Below are 19,368 nucleotides of genomic sequence, written 5' to 3'. Positions count from 1 at the left end.
GAGTTTAGTAAAAGAGGGCTTGCACTTAATGGGTGTGTATTATATTGTGGCAAAAAAACAGAAACAAAAAAAACATTGCACTTTGTTTGGGCTGTGAAAACTTTATTTGTGTTTTCAGTTGAACACTCTTTTTTTTTTTTTTTTTTGTTTTTGCACCGTTTCTGCATCATTTTTTTATGTTTGTATTAAAACTAATTTCTGAATGAATGCAAACAATAAACATTCGTATACATAAACACTTGGAATCTCTTTTTTGTTCTTTAATTCAGTGGTTTTCAGTGTTTACTTTAAAGGGTAGAAATAACTCCACTATTATTATTAATATCCTGTTCGGCCGATCTCTTAAAATAACTGGGTTTAAACCTAATCTCGGTTGTGAATATATATATATATAATAGAACTGTAAACTTAAACTGGCTGAAAACTTCAACAATACAAAGCCAAAATGTTATTGTACACATTTAAATCATGTTCGTTCATAAAATAATTTTGTACCTGGGCTTTTTATTGTGTAATTTAAAGGGTCCCTGATGACAAATTTTAAAGAACAGCTTCTTGAAGTGCTGATAAACAACCACTAGGTGGTGGAATCGACAACTCGATTCTGTAAAAAGGCAAACGTTAAAGGATAAAACATCTAAATGAAAAAGTTGACCATCTACATATGTGCTTGTAGCTTTATTCGTACGTCATAAAGTTTATTCAGCTTTTAACAACGTTTACTGTCCCAAAGCAGCTTTATAGAAATCCAGATGTGGCTTTACATCCCTAATGAACAAACCAGAAAAGACAAAAAGAGTGAAGGAAAGATCATAACCGTATACAGATGTGGAAGGTTAAAGACAACGCTGATTGTATGTTTACAGGAAGTTCAGTGGAAATCATTTAGGATGTTTACGATAACACAAGGAACAATTAGGTACAAATTCCCACCACCCAGGTGAGATTTAATGCTGTATAAGCAGGAGAATTGAAACTGTTATAAAATGACATTTTTAAGGATATCCTTGTTGGACAACCTGAAAGCTGATGATCAGAAGACATAGCAGGTGATAAAGAGCTACCGTGTTGGTTTTTAGCTTGATTTCCATAAATGCATGTAAGCATGATCTCTAACTCTACATGCTGTGGCTGTATGTTATGCCTTTAGGGCTGGTTCACTATGATGGATGATGTGAAGCAAGTTTAGGAATTTAGACATGATTGAAATATTCACCGAATATTCAAGCTAATCGCACATCTTCTACTGCCTTTGCCAGGTTTTAGGGTATTTATCATATGTGGTTTTATCCATCTGTGTTGTCTGTGTAGCAGCTGTTCATACTGAAGGGAGATTTTACTGTGGAAACCTGTGGCCCAAGATTATTATCCTCAACTAGGAGACGCTAAACTACTTTAAAGTGGCAGGCAAAACACCCAGCCCCCAATACATACACACACACACACACACACACACACACACACACACAATGTAAATTACTGACAGTCATTTAGTGTTAATTGTGCCCAAGTTTTGCTCGCCATCTCAATTAACACACAGCTGATGAAGATCTACTAAACATTCAATATTTCTTTATTTATAATAATACTATTTTGGATTTAATTAAGATTGCTGTTTGTGTATTTTTATCTGATGTATTTTTTTATGATATGCTGATTCATTCCATGTGATAATTAAGGAAAGAAAGAAAGAAAGAAAGAAAGAGTACTTGTATGTTAACTATTTTTCAAAACATTGATTTATTCATGAAAAAATGACTCGTGTTCTTACAATGAATACATTTTAAACATTTATTGATCTCTCGTGAGCTTTTTGTTGCATTTACACACACAAACACACACACACACACACACATACATACATATACGCACACTTACAGTACATACACACACACACACACACACACACACACACACACACACAAACAAACACACACGATACGAGGCAACATAATACAGCACAAAAGTCACCGATATCATATATAAATAAAATAATAAAAAGATATCTCCAGATTTATATATGAATTATTGCTGTTATTATTTTGTTTACTCTCAGAACAACTCGTACTGAACTGTAGTAAACTTTCCCATGTTTCCTTTGTGCCTTTAATAGGTTCCTCAAATGGAAACGTGGATAATGATGTTAATAAAAAATCTATTTCAGGCACATAAATGGACCTGGAGTGAAATTAAAAAGATCAGAAAGTACGTAGTATAAAATTATTATTATTATTATTATTATTATTATTATTATTATTATTATTATTATTATTATTATTATTATTATTATTAGTAGTAGTAGTAGTAGTAATAGTAGTAGTAGTAGTAGTAGTAGTCGTCGTCCTACACGCTTGGCTGGATGAGCACGTAATGTGGGCGGTGCTATATCGACACTGGGCGTGTCACTTTATAGTGGGCGTGGTCATTCATTGAGGGAGAGTAAAGTAAAGCTGTGTGAAACCGCTGAAACTCAGAGAATCAGTAAAGGTCTTTGTTGTAGCTGCTGTTCTAACTTTAAACCGCTTCGTACAGTTTGTGTGCAGTCACTATTCAGTCTCCGCGTGTTTTGGGGCAGAGTGAAGCCTATTTCTGTATAAAGGAAGAAACAGTTTGTGTCCATGCAGCGGTTACTGTGTGAGAAAGTGATGGCTTCTGAGAGCAGGAACCCCAGCGGTGAGGGGAAAGACACCAGCCGGAGGAAAGTCCTCGTCTTCCTAGATCTCTTCTGCCTCTTCATGGGTGAGTGTTTCTCCTCTCTTCTACTCTCCTCTCCTTTTCTCTCCTCTCCTCTCCTCTCCTCTTCTACTCTCCTCTCCTTTTCTCTCCTCTCCTCTCCTCTCCTCTCCTCCTCTACTCTCCTCTCCTTTTCTCTCCTCTCCTCCTTTTCTCTCTTTTTCTCTCCTCTACTTTTCACTCCTCTCCTTTTCTCTCCTCTCCTTTTCTCTCCTCTCCTCCTTTTCTCTCTTTTTCTCTCCTCTCCTCTACTTTTCTCTCCTCTCCTTTTCTTTTCTCTCCTCGCCTTTTCTCTCCTCTCCTTTACTTTTCTCAACTTTTCTCTCCCATTTTCTCTCCTTTTCTCTCCTCTCCTCTGCTCTGCTCTCCTTTTTCTCCCTCTCTTCTCCTCTTCCTCTCCTCTTCCTCTCCTCTCCTCTACTTTTCTTTCTTCCTTAGCTATGCTGTAAATGGCTGGCATTCATCTCCATCTCAACCTCAATTTTCCAAAGTTCATTATTTTGTAACCATCAATGGACAATATCGGAAAAACATATTTTCTGAGCACAAGTCACCCGTTTAAATCGTAATCCTGTGAGCTAAAGCTGACTGGAAGCAAAGCATTGTTTTTAAATTGCATAATAAATATCTGTTTAATCATTCATCATTATAGAATTATAATAAAAATCGAACGGAGCGATCAAAATGTGTGCAATAATTGTGTGTGTTTGTTTATTTATTTATTTATTTATTGTAGTCAAGTAAACAAGAAACAATATTTAGAATAATACAAAAGATTTACCTAAACGTATTCTGTCTACAAACCAGAATTCAGACTTCTGGACTAATTCAGTTCCTTATATAGTTTTCATCAGAAGATTTCAGAAGATTGCGTAACTTTAGTGCACGGTACGTGTCGTTATCTTATGTGCTGAAGGAGATACAGGAGCATCACTGGTAATCTTGACGTTTTTATCGTGATGAGATTTCATTCGATTTCTTTTTTTAAATATATGGGATAGAAAGTAAAGCTGCTTCGGTCTGGACAAGGATGATTCCTGATCTTGCATCCAGAAGTCAGCTGGGAATTGTGGGTATGTTGGAATAAGGGTGTTTACATAGAGGTATTAGTTCAGTCATGTAAAGTGATCTGATATTTCACAAGTATCACCACAGGAAGAAAACCAGGACAAACATCACGGATGGCGGAAGATGTTTATTTCTATGGTATTTTAACCTTGTCTTTTAAAAAAAAGCATGATTTATCTAGAGTATTGATTCAGATTACAATCCATCAAACTGTTTACATGCTGTTTTGGACACTTTTCTGCTGTTTTGCACAAACTTTCCAACATTTCAGCCGTTTTTGCTCATATTGTACAATATCTCAGCCATTTCGCACATACTATACAATATTTCAGTCATTTGCTGTTTTTTGCACATTTCTATATATTATCCCAAGGACCTGCTGCTAAGAAACTGTGTTCATTCTAATGTTACTGCATGAAATATTGTTTGAACATTCAGTAATCACACACAGTATAGACACCGGTCGGTCGGCGCTGTTTGTGTTTACTGTTTATTGTCTTTTGTGTATTGTATTTTTTGTACTTTTTGTATTGTCTTGTAACTTTATGTTTACACTGTCCTTTGTCCTGCACTGTCTTGTTTGTCTTGTCCTGCACTGTTTGCACCAGGTTGCACTTTATGTGGCTAAGACTACTTACATGTCCTTAGCCCTGTCTTTGTTTTATGTAGCACCCTGATCCTGGAGAACCGTTGTCTCATTTCACTGTGTACTGCAACAGCTATATATGGTGTAATGACAATAAAAGCTTCTTGACTTGACTTGACTTGAGATGTAGGAGTGAAATCCTACCATAGGTTTTTAATCGGAGTCCCAACCAGACACAAAAGACACGAGAATCGAGAGTAAGAAGGAACCCGATAGGGTAAAAAAGGGGAAAAAGAAAACGATGGTAATAACCAGAAATGCATCTTAATTAGTATAATGTGAACAGTGAGGTAAGGGTACACCGGATCATACGCTAAAACTGACCGTCAAGCTGTAATGACACTATTGAGGTTTGTTTTAAGATCCATGCGAGATTTATTCCTTTTTTTTTTTTTACATTTCTGTAACAATCACCTCATTGTTTGACTTCATTGTTTTAGAGGAGAGAAGGATTTCTGCTAAGAAGAAGAATTCCTCACGTTTGGGTCCGTGAGCCGCTTATAGAGCTGTTGTTTTAGGTTCAAACCCAGGACAGAGAATGTGATTTAAAGGTAGAGGAGGAAGGAAAAGGTGGGACTTGACATTTTGTTGTTTTTATAGGTTTTTATATATCCGACACATTCCTGTGGCCACTTTCTCGCCCGCTAACTGGAATTTGGTGTTACATTTTTGTGCTCTGGATGCAGTAAGCAGATGCTGTTAGTTTGCAGCTCATTTCAGCATCCTTTACTTTTGGCTGCGTTCACTCTTTATCTTATCTCTTAACAGCCAGGAAGTTAGTTAACTGATGAATCACAGGGAGGTGAGTTGAGATTCTCCAGGAAACCATGTCCTGATTTAGCAGAGCTATAGTGAAGATATACACATTGCATGTGTTCTTTGTTTACTACATGTTTGTTTTGTTGGCTAGCCATGTTGTGGCCTCGGTGGCTTTTAGCTGCCCTCAGTGATTACCTGATTATAAGTAGACCGTGTTTCAGCCGCTGATGTGGTCAGAGAGGAGTAACCACATGGCGGAAATGCTGGGGTGATTATACTCGTCCACATACACGCACACACACACACACACACACACACAGCAGGACAAACAGATGAGACAGTTCTTTCAATCATCAAATAATTTTATAATTGTCTGGAAAATTTCTTTTTTTCATCCCTTATTATTTAAACAGAATTTCATTTAATTTCATGCATTTTATGATTTTATTCATTTAAAAAGCTCTCTGTTTCTTTCCTTTCAAACATACAGCTATGAAAGAAATCTAGGTATTAAGTTGGTCCAGTTAGCTGACGTTTTCTCTTGTCATCACAAGACTATGAGGTCTAAACTTCCCTACACTTGGGACTTTCTGTAGTGTTTCATAATCATTGCTGCTTTTCCTTAGAATAATAGGGGCATAAAGTAAAGTAATAAAGTAAATAAAAGATTTTTTTTTTCCACACAGATGTTTGTGCTGAGTAAATGGTGATATCATACCCATTTCTGCACTAGGAGATGCCCCAAGTGCTTGTTCATAAGCAGCTAATATTTTATCTTCAACTACTAAAATTCTCTGCAAGGTTATCTACAGAGTCGTGTTTACTCCTGACTCATTTTAGATCGGACTTGTGGAGATTAAAATCATTTGTTTACACTCATCGAAGCCCATTTCCACTCCACTGGATGTTCTTGCTGTTGAAACTTCAAAATGGCTGCATGTATTTATTTTATTGAGTTCACCATGAGCTGTGTGTGGCTTTTTATAAAGGCTGCACATGTTTCTGCACAGGTTTAAACACTGCTAATCAGCTTTGTAGGCTGCTGTGCTGAGTATGCTCGAGTTCACACCACACAGCTGAGGCAGATTACTATTACTAAACCTGGTCAAGTCTGCTCATCAGAGCAAATACACACTCACATTGATTATTAATAACCTCCAGGTGACAACGACCGGATATCTGTCTCACCCGAAAGCTTTTATACATAACATTACCGCTTCAGACCATATCATGTTCTTTATACAACATCAACCAGGCACATGGAGGCTCACCATCATCAATAAATAAGTTTTGGACAATTTTTGAATTTATTGTGGATGGGCTACATTTCAAGACATCAACCCCAATCAATTATTTTATTTTAGCCGCAAGAAAACTGTAAAACGAGTTGCTCCACCCACCGATAAGCATTATCACCATGGTAACCAGTAGTAGAATAGGTACGCCTAATGACGACTTCACCGTACAGGGATAAAAACTTGCGTGCGGATGTAAAGCAGAATTCTTGCAAAGAATGCAGTTTAATTTACCTCAGGTTTCTCATTTGGAGAAAAGCTAAGATCTGAGTCCAGAGTAATGTAACCCATGTTTATTTCAAGCAGCATTCAGAATTATATCCATCTGTGTGCAGGTAAAGCTGTGCCAGGGTGGTGCGATTAGTCTCAATGTGAACCAGCGCCTGGTATTTACTGAAGTATTTCACACGTGTGTGGAAACCTAAAGGTCACTGATTGGTTAGAGCATGAACTTCTTCATTCGCTTTGTGTATTTGAAAAGATAATATCAAATGTTCTTTACACACACACTGTCCACAGTACAGGAAAATATCGGTATATAGACTAAATCACTTCAGAATATAATTAAAGTAATCTTTAATATTTTGTCTTTGTTCTATCTTTACAGATTTTCTTTTACATTCCAATGAACACCTTATTAACCCCTGGTTGTTTTTAACCTTTTTAAATTGTTTTTAAGCTTAAAAATGAGTGAAATTTGTCCTAAAACATAAGCAATGTTTTGTAAATCAAAATATTTCTACACTGTTTACATGGAATGTTTTTTTTTTTTTTGGTTAGTCTATTTGTTCGTTTGTTCATAAGAACTAATTTTTCTAAGAGTTTTGCAATAGCTTTGAGAAGCTTTGATTTGTGCTGATTACAAATTTGTTTTTAAGCCTGAAGACAGGCAACGTGGCTGATAGAGAGAAAAAAAGGGAGAGATTTTTGGTGGGTTTTTTTTTTTTTTTGTATTGTTTGGTTTTCTCAGTTATCTACTTTGGATCCTTATCAAAGTTCCCATCAGCATGTTTAACTTTTATAGCTTCAGACCTGCTGATTTACGATCTGCTCGTGATTTCGAAAGAGAGTTCAATTTCACAATAAACGCAGCCTGCCGTAAACACTCGGAGACTATTTAACGCTCCTGCGATCATTTCCCGCACTAATGAACGTAGACCAGTGCAGAGCTGATAGAAAACCAGCTGTGGGAACAGGGTTTAGAGTAAGACACTAAAAAAGAGAGGGTTTATACAGTAAAAGGTTCAAACTTAATGAAAATGAGAACCAATTTTTAAACACTCTATTTTAACACTGTATAACTCTGAGCATGGAGATGCTTTTCTGTTGACGACTGACGTAAAGAGTGATGATTTGAGTTACCCTTCTTGTCAATCTGAACATATTTTCTTTTTAACCTGTTTCTTTAACAAAATGTGTCCACTCTCAGGGATAATAATAAGTATAGAGTCAGTTAATGAAAATTCCAGCAGATTTTTTTGTATGGATTCATTTATTTTTTTATTTTAAATTAGTTATATTATAAGTTTGACACTATTTTTTTAAAGCTGTTTTACTGTATGTATTGTGTACGATTGTCTGCGATTTATTTGAATTGAATTTTAATTTGTAAATTGGCCAGTAAGTGTGTATTTTCATATATAACCTAGCAGATATGGTAAACGTCAGGCAAATTATCTCCAGGTAATTAACTTAGCAATTATCTCCTCTGTTTCATTAGCCGGTCTGCCGTTCCTGATCATCGAATCCAGCGCCGTGCGGCCGTACCACCGTGGCTTCTACTGTGGCGATGACTCTATAAACTACCCAGCCAAAGATGGAGAGACCATCAGTGATGGGGTTTTATCGGCTGTGGGCACACTCATCGTCATCCTCTCGGTACGTTTATTGGGTGTGAGGGAGGGTTCCCATACCAGGATAGGCTTTGGATCCAAATGTTCACATTTCTGTAAAGTAAATGTACTCATTTGGAGCATTTGTTTTCTTCATAGCAACTTACAACTGAATTAAAAGAATTTTAATTAAATGTTATTGAACCCTGAGGAAGTTGGTGATCTGAAAATTGAGTGAAAAACAAAGGGACTTTACCCTAAAAGTCTCAGGAATGTTGTTGAATGCTGCTTACAATAGAAAACATCCTTCAATACACTTAATAATAATAATAGATAGATAGATAGATAGATAGATAGATAGATAGATAGATAGATAGATAGATAGATAGATAGATAGACGAGAAACCTTCAGCAGTCTCTCAGAGTATTTTTTTTTTTTCTTTCTCGAAACTGTCCTGTTTTTCTGAAAAGACATTTTCATTTCCTAGAACAGAGTGAGTGCATTGCGGTGGACGGTAAGTTCACTTGTCTGAGGAATTTTCAGACGGCGCAGAGCCCGGACTCGTATAGTCCAGGTGTTTCCTTGGAATAGGTCTGATGCAGGATTGTATTACAGCCTTCGTCAAAGTGAAACCGATCCCAGACCAGCGCTAGTACTCTAAGAGGCCCCAGACGTCAGACTGGAAACCAAACAGCATACCATCAGCGTGAGATTCAGCAGCTAGCTCAGCGATTCTCTTTATTAAAACCAGCCACATCCCCCTATTCTCCCTCGCACACGCTTCTCAGCTTAGCAGAGACTCGACCGGGGGGGGGAGGGAGAGCCGAGCCGAGCCGAGACATATGGTTTGAATTATATATAAGTGAAGAAAATGATGTTTTCATCTTTGGTAACACAAATGTCTAAAATTCCAGATATACTTCTGGAGATTAATGTTAGCAAAACACACAGCATAATTACAGCTCAGGAATAGGGTCAGAAAGATGTACGCTGTCAGTTTTATTGTTTTAATAATTACAGCTGAGGAAAAAGTACGGTTTTGCCTGTTTTGCTGTTTTTATTAAGTCCGGTCAAGCAGTAAGCTTCTGCCAGATTTCTCCCCTTTATTTTACCTCAGTTTAAATACTGAATGTGTAAATGCAGTGGCTTTTTACATTAGGCCTCATTTACATTTACACAATACAAACATTCGTATTCAACACGTGCTCCTGAGTGTGTGTAAATGTACACAAAGCTTCAAAGGAGTTACTGCATTTGGTTACACTGAAGTAAATGCAAGCTATAAATTCACACGTATTACAGTATAATAGATAATAGTTTTCCCAAAGGATGTAATCTCGGTTATACCTCAGTTCAGTTCTGAATTATTTCTGTGATTGTATAAGTTTTATCCATGACTGGATTTCCGTGCACTTCGGTAGTCATTTCGGCTTTCCATTCTGTAAGCATTTCCTTTTATGGACTTTGCAGACGCAGATTTAATTTCTGTGACCAAAAGTTCTCCAGCAGATCCTGGAGTATTGAGATTGTACATAGCCTATAGGTTCACTGAGAATTGAAACATGAAACGTAACCCTTTTACCCCTTCACTTTGACTTTCCCCCCATATGTAGATCACGATAGGCGAGAGCTATCGGATCCACTTCCTCCACGAGGGCTCCAACGCATTCGTCAGGAACCCCTACATCTCAGCCCTCTACAAACAGGTCGGGGTTTTCCTCTTTGGCTGTGCCATCAGCCAGTCCTTCACCGACATCGCCAAGGTGTCAGTGGGTCGTCTGCGTCCTCACTTTCTGGACGTGTGCAAGCCGGATTTCTCCAAGATTAACTGCTCGATGGGATACATCACCGAGTACATGTGCACCGGAGAGGACAGCAGGGTTCAAGAGGCCAGGTATGTTCATGTGCATCTCATATATTTGGTTCACTTTTCAGTTAGGTATAGGAAAACTAACATAATAAATTACAACCGATAAATCTATGCTGAATTTGTGTCAGAGTTTATATCCAGGTTTGTCTAACAAAACCTGTCTTTCTTTTCTTTTTGCAATTTTGACTCCAGCAATAAAGCACATAACTGTAAATGTAAACATGCTGCATTATTGTCTTTCTAGTATCCATCGTGTCTTGTCACTGTATTTGCAGTTACATAAGGATATTATCATGTTGAGCTGTATTAGCTGTATTATCTAGGCTAATGCCTTTAAGCAAACTGATGGATGTGCAAAAGTGCAGCTGTTAGCATTATAAGAATTGTTCTAAGCTTTAAAGATCTGATGCTCTCTCAGAGAGACAAAATAGCTATTGTACAATGTTTGTCTCCCTCTCTCTACATGCACACGTCCACTATATACCTTTTCTGTTCATCCATATTGCGGTATTGACAAAGCATTCTCTCTCTCTCTCCCCCCCCCCACAGGAAGTCCTTTTTCTCAGGCCATGCTTCTTTCTCCATGTACACCATGCTTTATTTAGCTGTAAGTATCTCAAATCTATTAAAATTTAAAATTTTAATTGTTACAGTTGTTAACAGAAACAAAAATGTTGTTGTTGTTGTTGTTGTTGTTGTGTACTAACTCCAGTCCGATGTCTGTTTGTGTAGCTCTACCTGCAGTCGAGGTTTACCTGGGAAGGAGCGAGGCTGCTACGACCTCTGGTGCAGTTCACGCTCCTCATGATGGCCTTCTACACTGGTTTATCACGGGTTTCTGACCACAAGCACCATCCCACTGATGTGCTGGCTGGTTTTGTGCAAGGAGCCCTGGTGGCCTACTGCGTTGTAAGGACACACACACACACACACACACATTCTCAAAACAGTCTTATTAACATTGTGAGGACTTTCTATTGATATTGATAAGAATTTCTATCTTTCAAATAACAACAGAAACATTTCTTCTTCTTCTTCAAATTAAAGCTAGAGTATTGTAAAAATAAATAAATAAATAAAGTGTACTTTGAGTTAATATTAGTCAAAAAAGATGTACAGTTATTTTTACTTGATTCTTTAAAGTGCAGATGTGTGAAATTAGTGTGTTTATATTTTGTGTAAAATATTCTGCTTGAAGAATCAGTGTTGTTTAGAACAGTCCAAGCTCTAGTCACGTGGTTAAGGGTTCGAACATTCTGCTCATCTTTGTTCTTTCCATGTTGGTCTTCAGGCAGCGGAAGCTCTTCCGTGACCTCCACAGAGAGAATGTCTGTTGTCTGTAAATCTTTGGTCCGGCATTAGCTGTAAATCTTTTCTGTTCCTCCGAGTAGCTATAATAATAAAAATATTTGTTCTTTAATTTTTTCCTCCCAGGCTTTCTATGTGTCTGACCTCTTCAGGTCAAAGGACAGAGGTTCATCCCTTCCACCAACCCCTATAAAGAAAGAGCTTCTCCCAACTGTGGAACGAAACAACCACCTCACTTTAGCATGACTCTAACAGCCGGGGACATGCAGAGGTGTCCGGGCGTCCACACGGACTGGACTGGTCACTGAGCTAGAGGTGGCTTCACTCCCCAGCACACTGGCCTACACTGGACTGATGTAAACCACATGTGAATATTAACGTGGCAAAAATCGGCTGCATGTTTAAAAAAAAAAATGTAAACGCTAGCTGTTAAAGCTGAGAAACCATTCCAGAGCCGCAACACTAAGAAGAAGGAGCTACTTGTTTATCTCTTCAATCTTGAATGGAAACTAAAACGGAAAGGAAAAGCTATTTCTGAGAAGACATGGTCATTTAACCTGAAACAAATTCCTAGCCAAGGGGAAGGATTTTTATTTTTTTTTATCGACTCGCTACACGGTGGACTGTGAATAAGATTTGTGAATGTAGCACACTATTCAAACCTCATGTCTAACTACACTTGAATGTTCAGTGAATTAGAAAATACCTTGATCTGGTACTTATAAGCCCTGAACAGCATGTTGTAGAAAATAACCGAGGCGTTATGTAGATATCGTGACGTATCTTGATACTTGTTAAAGCTATCATTATTATTATTTAATATACTGACTGGACAATTTATAAGGAAGCCCATATTTAATCAAGGGACCATGAGGCAGCAGCTCAGTGTGTAAATTCATGTAAGTGTGAGTCAAAAGCTTCTTTAGATCAAACTTGGGGTAAAAGTGAATTCAATGACTATGGTATATTGTTATTAGTGCCAGACAAACTGGTTCATCTTTCAGAAACTGCCGATCTGCTGGAATTTTCACAGATAACTATCTCTAGACCCCACACTAGAGAATGGTGTGGAGAAGGGAAAAAAAAAACACTCAGTAAGCAGTATTTCTGTGAGTGAACACAATTGTCTGACTGACAGGAAGGATACAATAACTTAAATCATCTCTTTTTACACCACTCATGAACAGAAAAGCATCTCCTAAAACAAACACGCAGTGTTAGCCAGTTTTATAATGGAGTTCCTAGTGCGATTATTTGCATTGTTTGCTCTTGAGACATTGGGCCAAGACGAAACAAATTAAGGGTTGCGGTTAAGACGTTGACCTTAGGTTCAGAAGGTCATGAGTTCAAATTTCAGGACCACCAAGATTCCACTGCTGGGCCCTTGAGCAAGACCCTTAACCTTCAGCTGCATAAATGAGTATAAATATAATGAGATATATTAAGTTGGAAAAAAAAACAAAAAAAACAACAACTTGCGGTTCAGGGCTTTCAGTGAGATTAGGTAATGGTACTGGACGGATTCATCAGACTGATACTGACCAGGATTATTTTGGTATCGGATAGGATTAGGCCGACTTTATTGTCTGAAGCACATCATATGAAGCATACCAGCTGCTTTTCAGAGCTTTGGTAATGAATATGAATATCAAGGGCTTGGGTTCAGATCTCTTTCATACTGGGTGTTTATCACCGCCACTGCCACGACCATATCCACCATCACTACCACCATATCCACCACCACCACCACCACCATATTTTTGCCATATCTGCCCCACCATCATCACCACCAGTGCCTCTTTTTCCTGAGTGTATTATTCCTTTAACAGTGTTCATCTGCCACTGAGGTGTGTGACGTGTCACGTGAGCGGGGTTTCAATCTGCTGGTTTAAGATGAATCCCTAAACAAAGAAACACACTTCCTGTATTATTTTCCTTTTAAAGCCAGTATTCTTTTACTCCATGTATGTACTGAATGATGTATATAAATCCGTAAGTGTAAGAGACCACTATAAATGTGTCTCAGTGAAACTTTCGTGGCTGGGAACCTACAATACTTTTTTCTTTTTTTTAAATGAAATATATTTTTATGTAATCATAAAGACTGTGGAAACATGTTGTGATACCACTTTGAATAAAAATGCATTAAGTAAAAATCTGATTTTTAAACTCATTCATTTACTGTTAATTCATTAAATATTAAATGTTTAAATACTAAACAAAACACTATCATTGTACTTTTTTGGTATACAGGTATTTCTTTAGACCTCTGCTCTCCTTTGTGTCTTGTCTATGTAGAAACAGTGTCTAATGTCAGGTTTGTTGACACAATTTAAATGTATTACAGTATATGACAACTCGGTCATAAGTGCCAGAATGTTGTATGATCCAGACTGTACTACTTCTGAAACTACTGCTTTTGTGGTACAAACTTTTTACTTATATATATTTTTTTTAAATTAAACCCACACAACCACTTGTGTATAATCATAACGTTGAAGTATAATCATGAGTTTGTCCAAGGATATTAATCCTTGTGGTTTTCTTTTTCCTTTGGACTCAGTACTCATAATCATTCTATTATTTTTGAGGCATTTTATGTAAAGAAGTTTGGTACACTTATGCCAGTGTTTTTAAATTGTTTTTAAAAAAAAAACACTCCATATAGAATTCTTCCAGTAATGTCTCAATAGTAACAAAAGGATAAAAATAATCCAAATTCTGAGCAATTAAATATTAGAAGAAGGATATCTGGTTTTATTTAAATCTGTCCAGATTATGTGAAGCTGTGTCCACTGGAGCATCAAATTCTTAGAGTGAATTGATCATCTGCTCTTGTAGGGCATTTGTTATGCTTTCCTGCTCGCCGCGGTTGTAAAGAGCGTTTGATTTTACTACATCCTTCCTGCCAGTCCAAACCAAATCAAGTCATGTTTCACTGATCTCTCTCTCTCGCTTCAACCTCTTCAGTGCAGTTTCTCCTAAGGAATAAGGAATCATTTGGATGTTTTTCGTTTGTTTTTTGTAGAAAAAATGGTTTTGTGTGAAATTCCCTGTAGATAAACAGTTTCTGAAATTCCTAACCAGCATATCTGACATAAACAACTGTACAGCAGTGAGAAAATGCAATGATAATTGCAGGAACGTGCAGGTGTAAAGGTGTAGGTGTTCCTAATAAAGTGAAGGGTGAGTGTACGCTTGGACTTGAACTTTGGTATTCTTTCTTATAGTAGAGCTCTAGACCTACAAATCATTCTCATTATGCACTTCAGACACCCACCGGAGAAAAACATTTCTTTTTTGGGCCATTTTGGTCACTTGTTTGATGCAGTAGACAGGAATTCTAAAAGGAAGTGGGTTTCTCCGGAAAATCGCAGTCTGATCCGAAGTGCTTTTTACTCGTGTGGTATTTTAACTGGCCCCAGACCATGGAATGCCCTTCATGTGGTAAACTCACAACTTACTTTCTCATACATCCAACTTACCTTAATTTACCCCCCTCCTCAACAAACCAACCCCCCACTAACCCCCAAACACTGGACATGGGGGCTTAAGAATCAACCCTGCATTCTTCCACACTCTGTTTCTTTAGTTTTTTTGGACTTCCTCCGAGTTCAAAGACATAACAAAATGTTTATCTTGTGCGTCTATGAATCACTGTTTGTGAGAAAGTTTTGTACACAGCTCTTCAGTCAGCCTGCTCTTCATTTAGTCCCCCCCCCCCCCCTTTTAATACTGTTGCTTGTTAAATTTCTTACAGATGCTAAGGCTCGATTTGCATTACAAGCAGACAAAACACTAACATGGAAAAGTGTTTACCAAACATGTCTGGGTTTTAACCAGTGTGACGTTACACATACGTTCCTTGCTAACCACAATAAATGATTTCGGGGTAACATTCCAGATTTCAATGCTTCTCGAAAGAATAAAGGCTGAGAAGAAAAGACTCAACAATTGACACACTTAAACTCTAGACTCAAACCCAGAAACAGCATTACTATGCTTAGAATCTTTGTCTTGAGTTTCTACGCTAAAATCTATAACTCTTCCTGTAGAAATAAAAGTACAGGAATGTAGACAAAAACATCTCCTTCTCTATCATAACACCGGGTCTGTGCAAGGAAATCATACTGCAGACCCACACCCAGAGAAACAGTAAATCCATACTCCTCCGACGCTCCTCATTTTCTGTTTTGCTTCTTCTGTTTTGCTTCCAGTGAGGAATTTGCACAAATGACCTCCACATGTTACAGAGAAGCTCCCAGGGGATGCAGACCAGCAGCGAAATATTGCTGACTGGACACAAAAACAAACCCCATCATGTGGCGACCCTTCTGTCACCGGGACAATTCAAACCATGTGTCGGGAAATGCGGTTTGAGATGAAACGGGCAACATATTTTGATATGTGCTTAGAAACCAGATCAGAAATCGGCCTTTGAGGTTCCTGTGTAGTGCAGAATAACAAAGCTGACAAAACTCATGCTTAAAGTCAATCGTGCAATCGGCCTGAATGTTTTAGTAAAGTTGTATGGAAGAACCGGTCAGAAACTTAGACGAAGGTTTTACAAATGTTTTGGCAATTTTGATTCTTTGAGTAAAATGATGAAAATTGAAAAATGAAACACTGAAAATTGCAGGTTTTTGTAAAAAAAAAAAAAAAAAAAAAATGAAACGAAGATAAAATCGTGTCAGAATTTTTTACCCATGATGTGAGATGACAACGTAAAAAAAAAGTCACAATGAAAAACTTCAGTATTTTTTTTAATATGTGTATATAATATAATATAATATACGATATATGATATAATATACGATATATGATATAATAAACATCTCTCATTCAACATATTGTAGTCTATACAGTAGTCTGTGGAAATTTTTGTACACTTGAAAAGATCCCTGAATGCAGAAAGTTTAAGAACTCTTGTCCTAATCAATGCAGAGTATTGCAATAGACAATGGACTCATGATACCTGTTCAGATCCTGACACCATGCTGATGTCTGTGTGGACATTCACATTGTCTACTTTGAGAAACAATCTATTATTGTTGACTGGTGACTCTAAATAGGCACTTAATAAATAAATAACTATGTCAAATTAAGTTAAAGTATCCTACTCTGGACCAGTGTCACATTTAGAATGGCTTCCTTCCTTGTGCCCAATTTTTCTAGGACAGGTTCCAGATCCAGCACCACCCTCAACCGGAATAAAATGAATTCCTGAAGAAATTAATGGTTTAATTTTTTTATTTAATAAAAACAAAACTGAAAACCAAATGACTTAATGCCCCTCACAGTCAACAAAACAGATGGTTGTTTCTCCAAGCTTCAATTTCTAGCTTTGTCCCAATGGACTGGGTGGATACTGTAAGCCCATTCCATTTGTACCAGAATTTCAGCAAATCACTATGTCTGATTCATTACACTCTTCTGGAGTAAAAGACTCCCCACTCACAGCTTTCACCTTGTCTGCTGGCCAAGAATGTCCCAGTCTGGCAGCATTATGAATGGAGTGTGACAGAAGTAAAGCCTGAAGACTTCCAGTTCTTGACTGCCAGAATGTGCTGAAAAATACCCATGAAAACATGATCATGGCCTGTTCAATTTAAAGCTCTCTGGTAAACACTGTGTGACCTGATTGTATTAAACTTGTTCTTAGTAACTATTGCACTCCTTTCCTAGATTTTCAGCAATGGAGATTAAACCTTGCAGCTAAACAGATCTCCAGCTGTAATTATAATCATAATTTCACTTCTATCCAGTCAAACATTTATTTATTTTTTTTGTAGCATTTAACCCACAAAGGGTCATAGGGGAACATACTGTAGAGCATGTAGACTCAAGTCACAAGGCAGGGGACACCCTGGACACCCTGGACATCCCAATCCCTTACAGGGCACAATCGCATACTACAGACAATTTAGAGATGGTAATCAGCCTAGAACACATGGATACACTCTGGATGGAGTGCCAACCCGTCACAGGGCACACACACTCTCATTCACTCACACACACACTACAGACAATTTTCCAGAGATGCCAATCAACCTACCATGCATGTCTTTGGACTGGGGGAGGAAACCGGAGTACCCGGAGGAAACCCCTGAGGCACGGGGAGAACATGCAAACTACACACACACAAGGCAGAGGCGTGAATCGAACCCCCAACCCTGGAGGTGTGAGGCAAACGTGCTAACCACTAAGCCACCGTGCTCCCCTTCCAAATGTATTCAGTACAGTTTTAAGCAAAATCCAAAGATCCCTGCTTCATGTTTGAGTAACTGTCTGTTTATAAGTTCTAACTGTGTATGAGTGGGTTTCCATCTGGGTCTCCTACCATTGTCCAAAAACAGAACTCTAAATACAACCCTAGGTCTGAATGGTGTTCCTGGTCACCAGCTCAAGGTCACCAGACCACCAGCCTTGACCAGGATTACAAACAGTCTCTGAAGATGACTGAATATATATATATATATATAATAAATGTAATCTTTAAATTAGATGCATTCAAATTCATTGGTCATTGTTAATGCGTTAATATTAGTGCATTAAGAAAACACACAGCAAACAGCTGTTCTTGATTTTATTCATGGAAGACTTATTATTAATAAGTTAGATACAGTACACCACCACAGTGACTTCTATCAGTGACTACTAATTAGAAGGTTGTGAGTTTAAATAGCAGGACCACCAAGATGCCCCTGCTGGTCCCTTGACAATCAACTGCTCAGTTGTATGCAATCAATGTAAGTCACTCTGGAATAGGATGTCTGGCAAATGCTGTAAAAGTAAGATTAATAATCTGGGGTGCATAATAAGAGTAAAATCTACGATGTAGACCTTGGGTCAAGATGTGTGGTAAATATGAGCTCAGCTCTCTGGGGAAGTAAGAGGAATGTCTTGTTTAATGACAACACTAGAGCTTATTTATACAAGAACATGAATGTGGTCTGAATCATTTGACCTCCAAGCTCCATGAGCTCCATGTTTACAAAACACAGTAACATTGTCAGATCTCAAAAAGAGATTTAATGTTAGTCAGGAATATAAATGTGGATTAGACATGCAGAAAGGAGCCAGTGTTGGATCGCATGCACTCTGAGAAACATTACATCAGACAAATCGATTATCACTCCTGCGGGAATGCTTTCACTGCTACAGCATTTCTGACTCATCGTGTTTCACTGTCACATCATAAGACTAGAATAGTATAAAAACTAAGCGTGTTCAGGAATATGATATATTACAAGGTCTTGCCAATGCATAATGATTATGATCCACAGTCTTAAATGGATGATAAAATTAACTACCGTTCTATCTTGTTTTTGTTCATTACACACTCAACTATATTCCCCATGTTTTTCTCAATCCCTTCTGATTATGTTGGATTCTGTGTATTTTTCATACACCCAGTTGTTCTGTTGTTGCACAGTTCCACAAAATTCCATAATAATGTCTGTTAAAACATTTCACATGTCATCTTTAATGTTAAAATGGAATTTTAATGTATTTCTTAAATAACACCTGTAAGCTGTAAGGATAGATAGATAGATAGATAGATAGATAGATAGATAGATAGATAGATAGATAGATAGATAGATAGATAGATAGATAGATAGATAGATAGATAGATAGATAGATATGGACTTTATATGTTTTTTTATACAGAATATGTTTGTGTGCGCATGTGTAGAGTTTCTATCTTCTCCCAGTGATTCAGTTATTCCTCCAATTTCTCCAGTTTCCTCCCCATCCAAAGACTGGTGTTGTGGGCTGCCTGACATCTCTAAATTGTCTGTAGTGTGTGTGTGTGTGTGTGTGTGTGTGTGTGTGTGTGTGTGTGTGTGTGTGTG

At 37.7% G+C, this 19,368-nt stretch overlaps 1 protein-coding gene across 1 annotated transcript; it reads left to right on the top strand.

The window, feature by feature from the left end:
• Positions 1-2,428: 2,428 nt before the first annotated feature.
• On the top strand, positions 2,429-12,589 carry LOC113648480 (phospholipid phosphatase 3-like). Its single transcript, XM_027155684.2, has 6 exons — positions 2,429-2,739; positions 8,222-8,379; positions 9,948-10,228; positions 10,754-10,811; positions 10,937-11,113; positions 11,639-12,589. Exons 1-6 carry the CDS (start codon positions 2,619-2,621, stop codon positions 11,756-11,758), a joined length of 915 nt encoding a protein of 304 aa, XP_027011485.2. The 5' UTR covers positions 2,429-2,618; the 3' UTR covers positions 11,759-12,589.
• Positions 12,590-19,368: the final 6,779 nt, after the last annotated feature.

The sequence above is a fragment of the Tachysurus fulvidraco genome, chromosome 1, assembly GCF_022655615.1.
Source record: "Tachysurus fulvidraco isolate hzauxx_2018 chromosome 1, HZAU_PFXX_2.0, whole genome shotgun sequence".
NCBI lineage: Eukaryota > Metazoa > Chordata > Actinopteri > Siluriformes > Bagridae > Tachysurus > Tachysurus fulvidraco.
This window is presented reverse-complemented; position numbering and strand designations above follow the sequence as displayed.

What these genes read in the sequence shown, in the direction of transcription:
- LOC113648480 (XM_027155684.2), top strand. Translation starts at nt 2,619, where the DNA reads ATGCAGCGGTTACTGTGTGAGAAAGTGATGGCTTCTGAGAGCAGGAAC. An exon ending in ACACCATGCTTTATTTAGCT is followed by an intron (nt 10,812 to 10,936) that starts GTAAGTATCTCA and finishes CTGTTTGTGTAG; the next exon opens with CTCTACCTGCAGTCGAGGTT. An exon ending in CCCTGGTGGCCTACTGCGTT is followed by an intron (nt 11,114 to 11,638) that starts GTAAGGACACAC and finishes TTTTCCTCCCAG; the next exon opens with GCTTTCTATGTGTCTGACCT.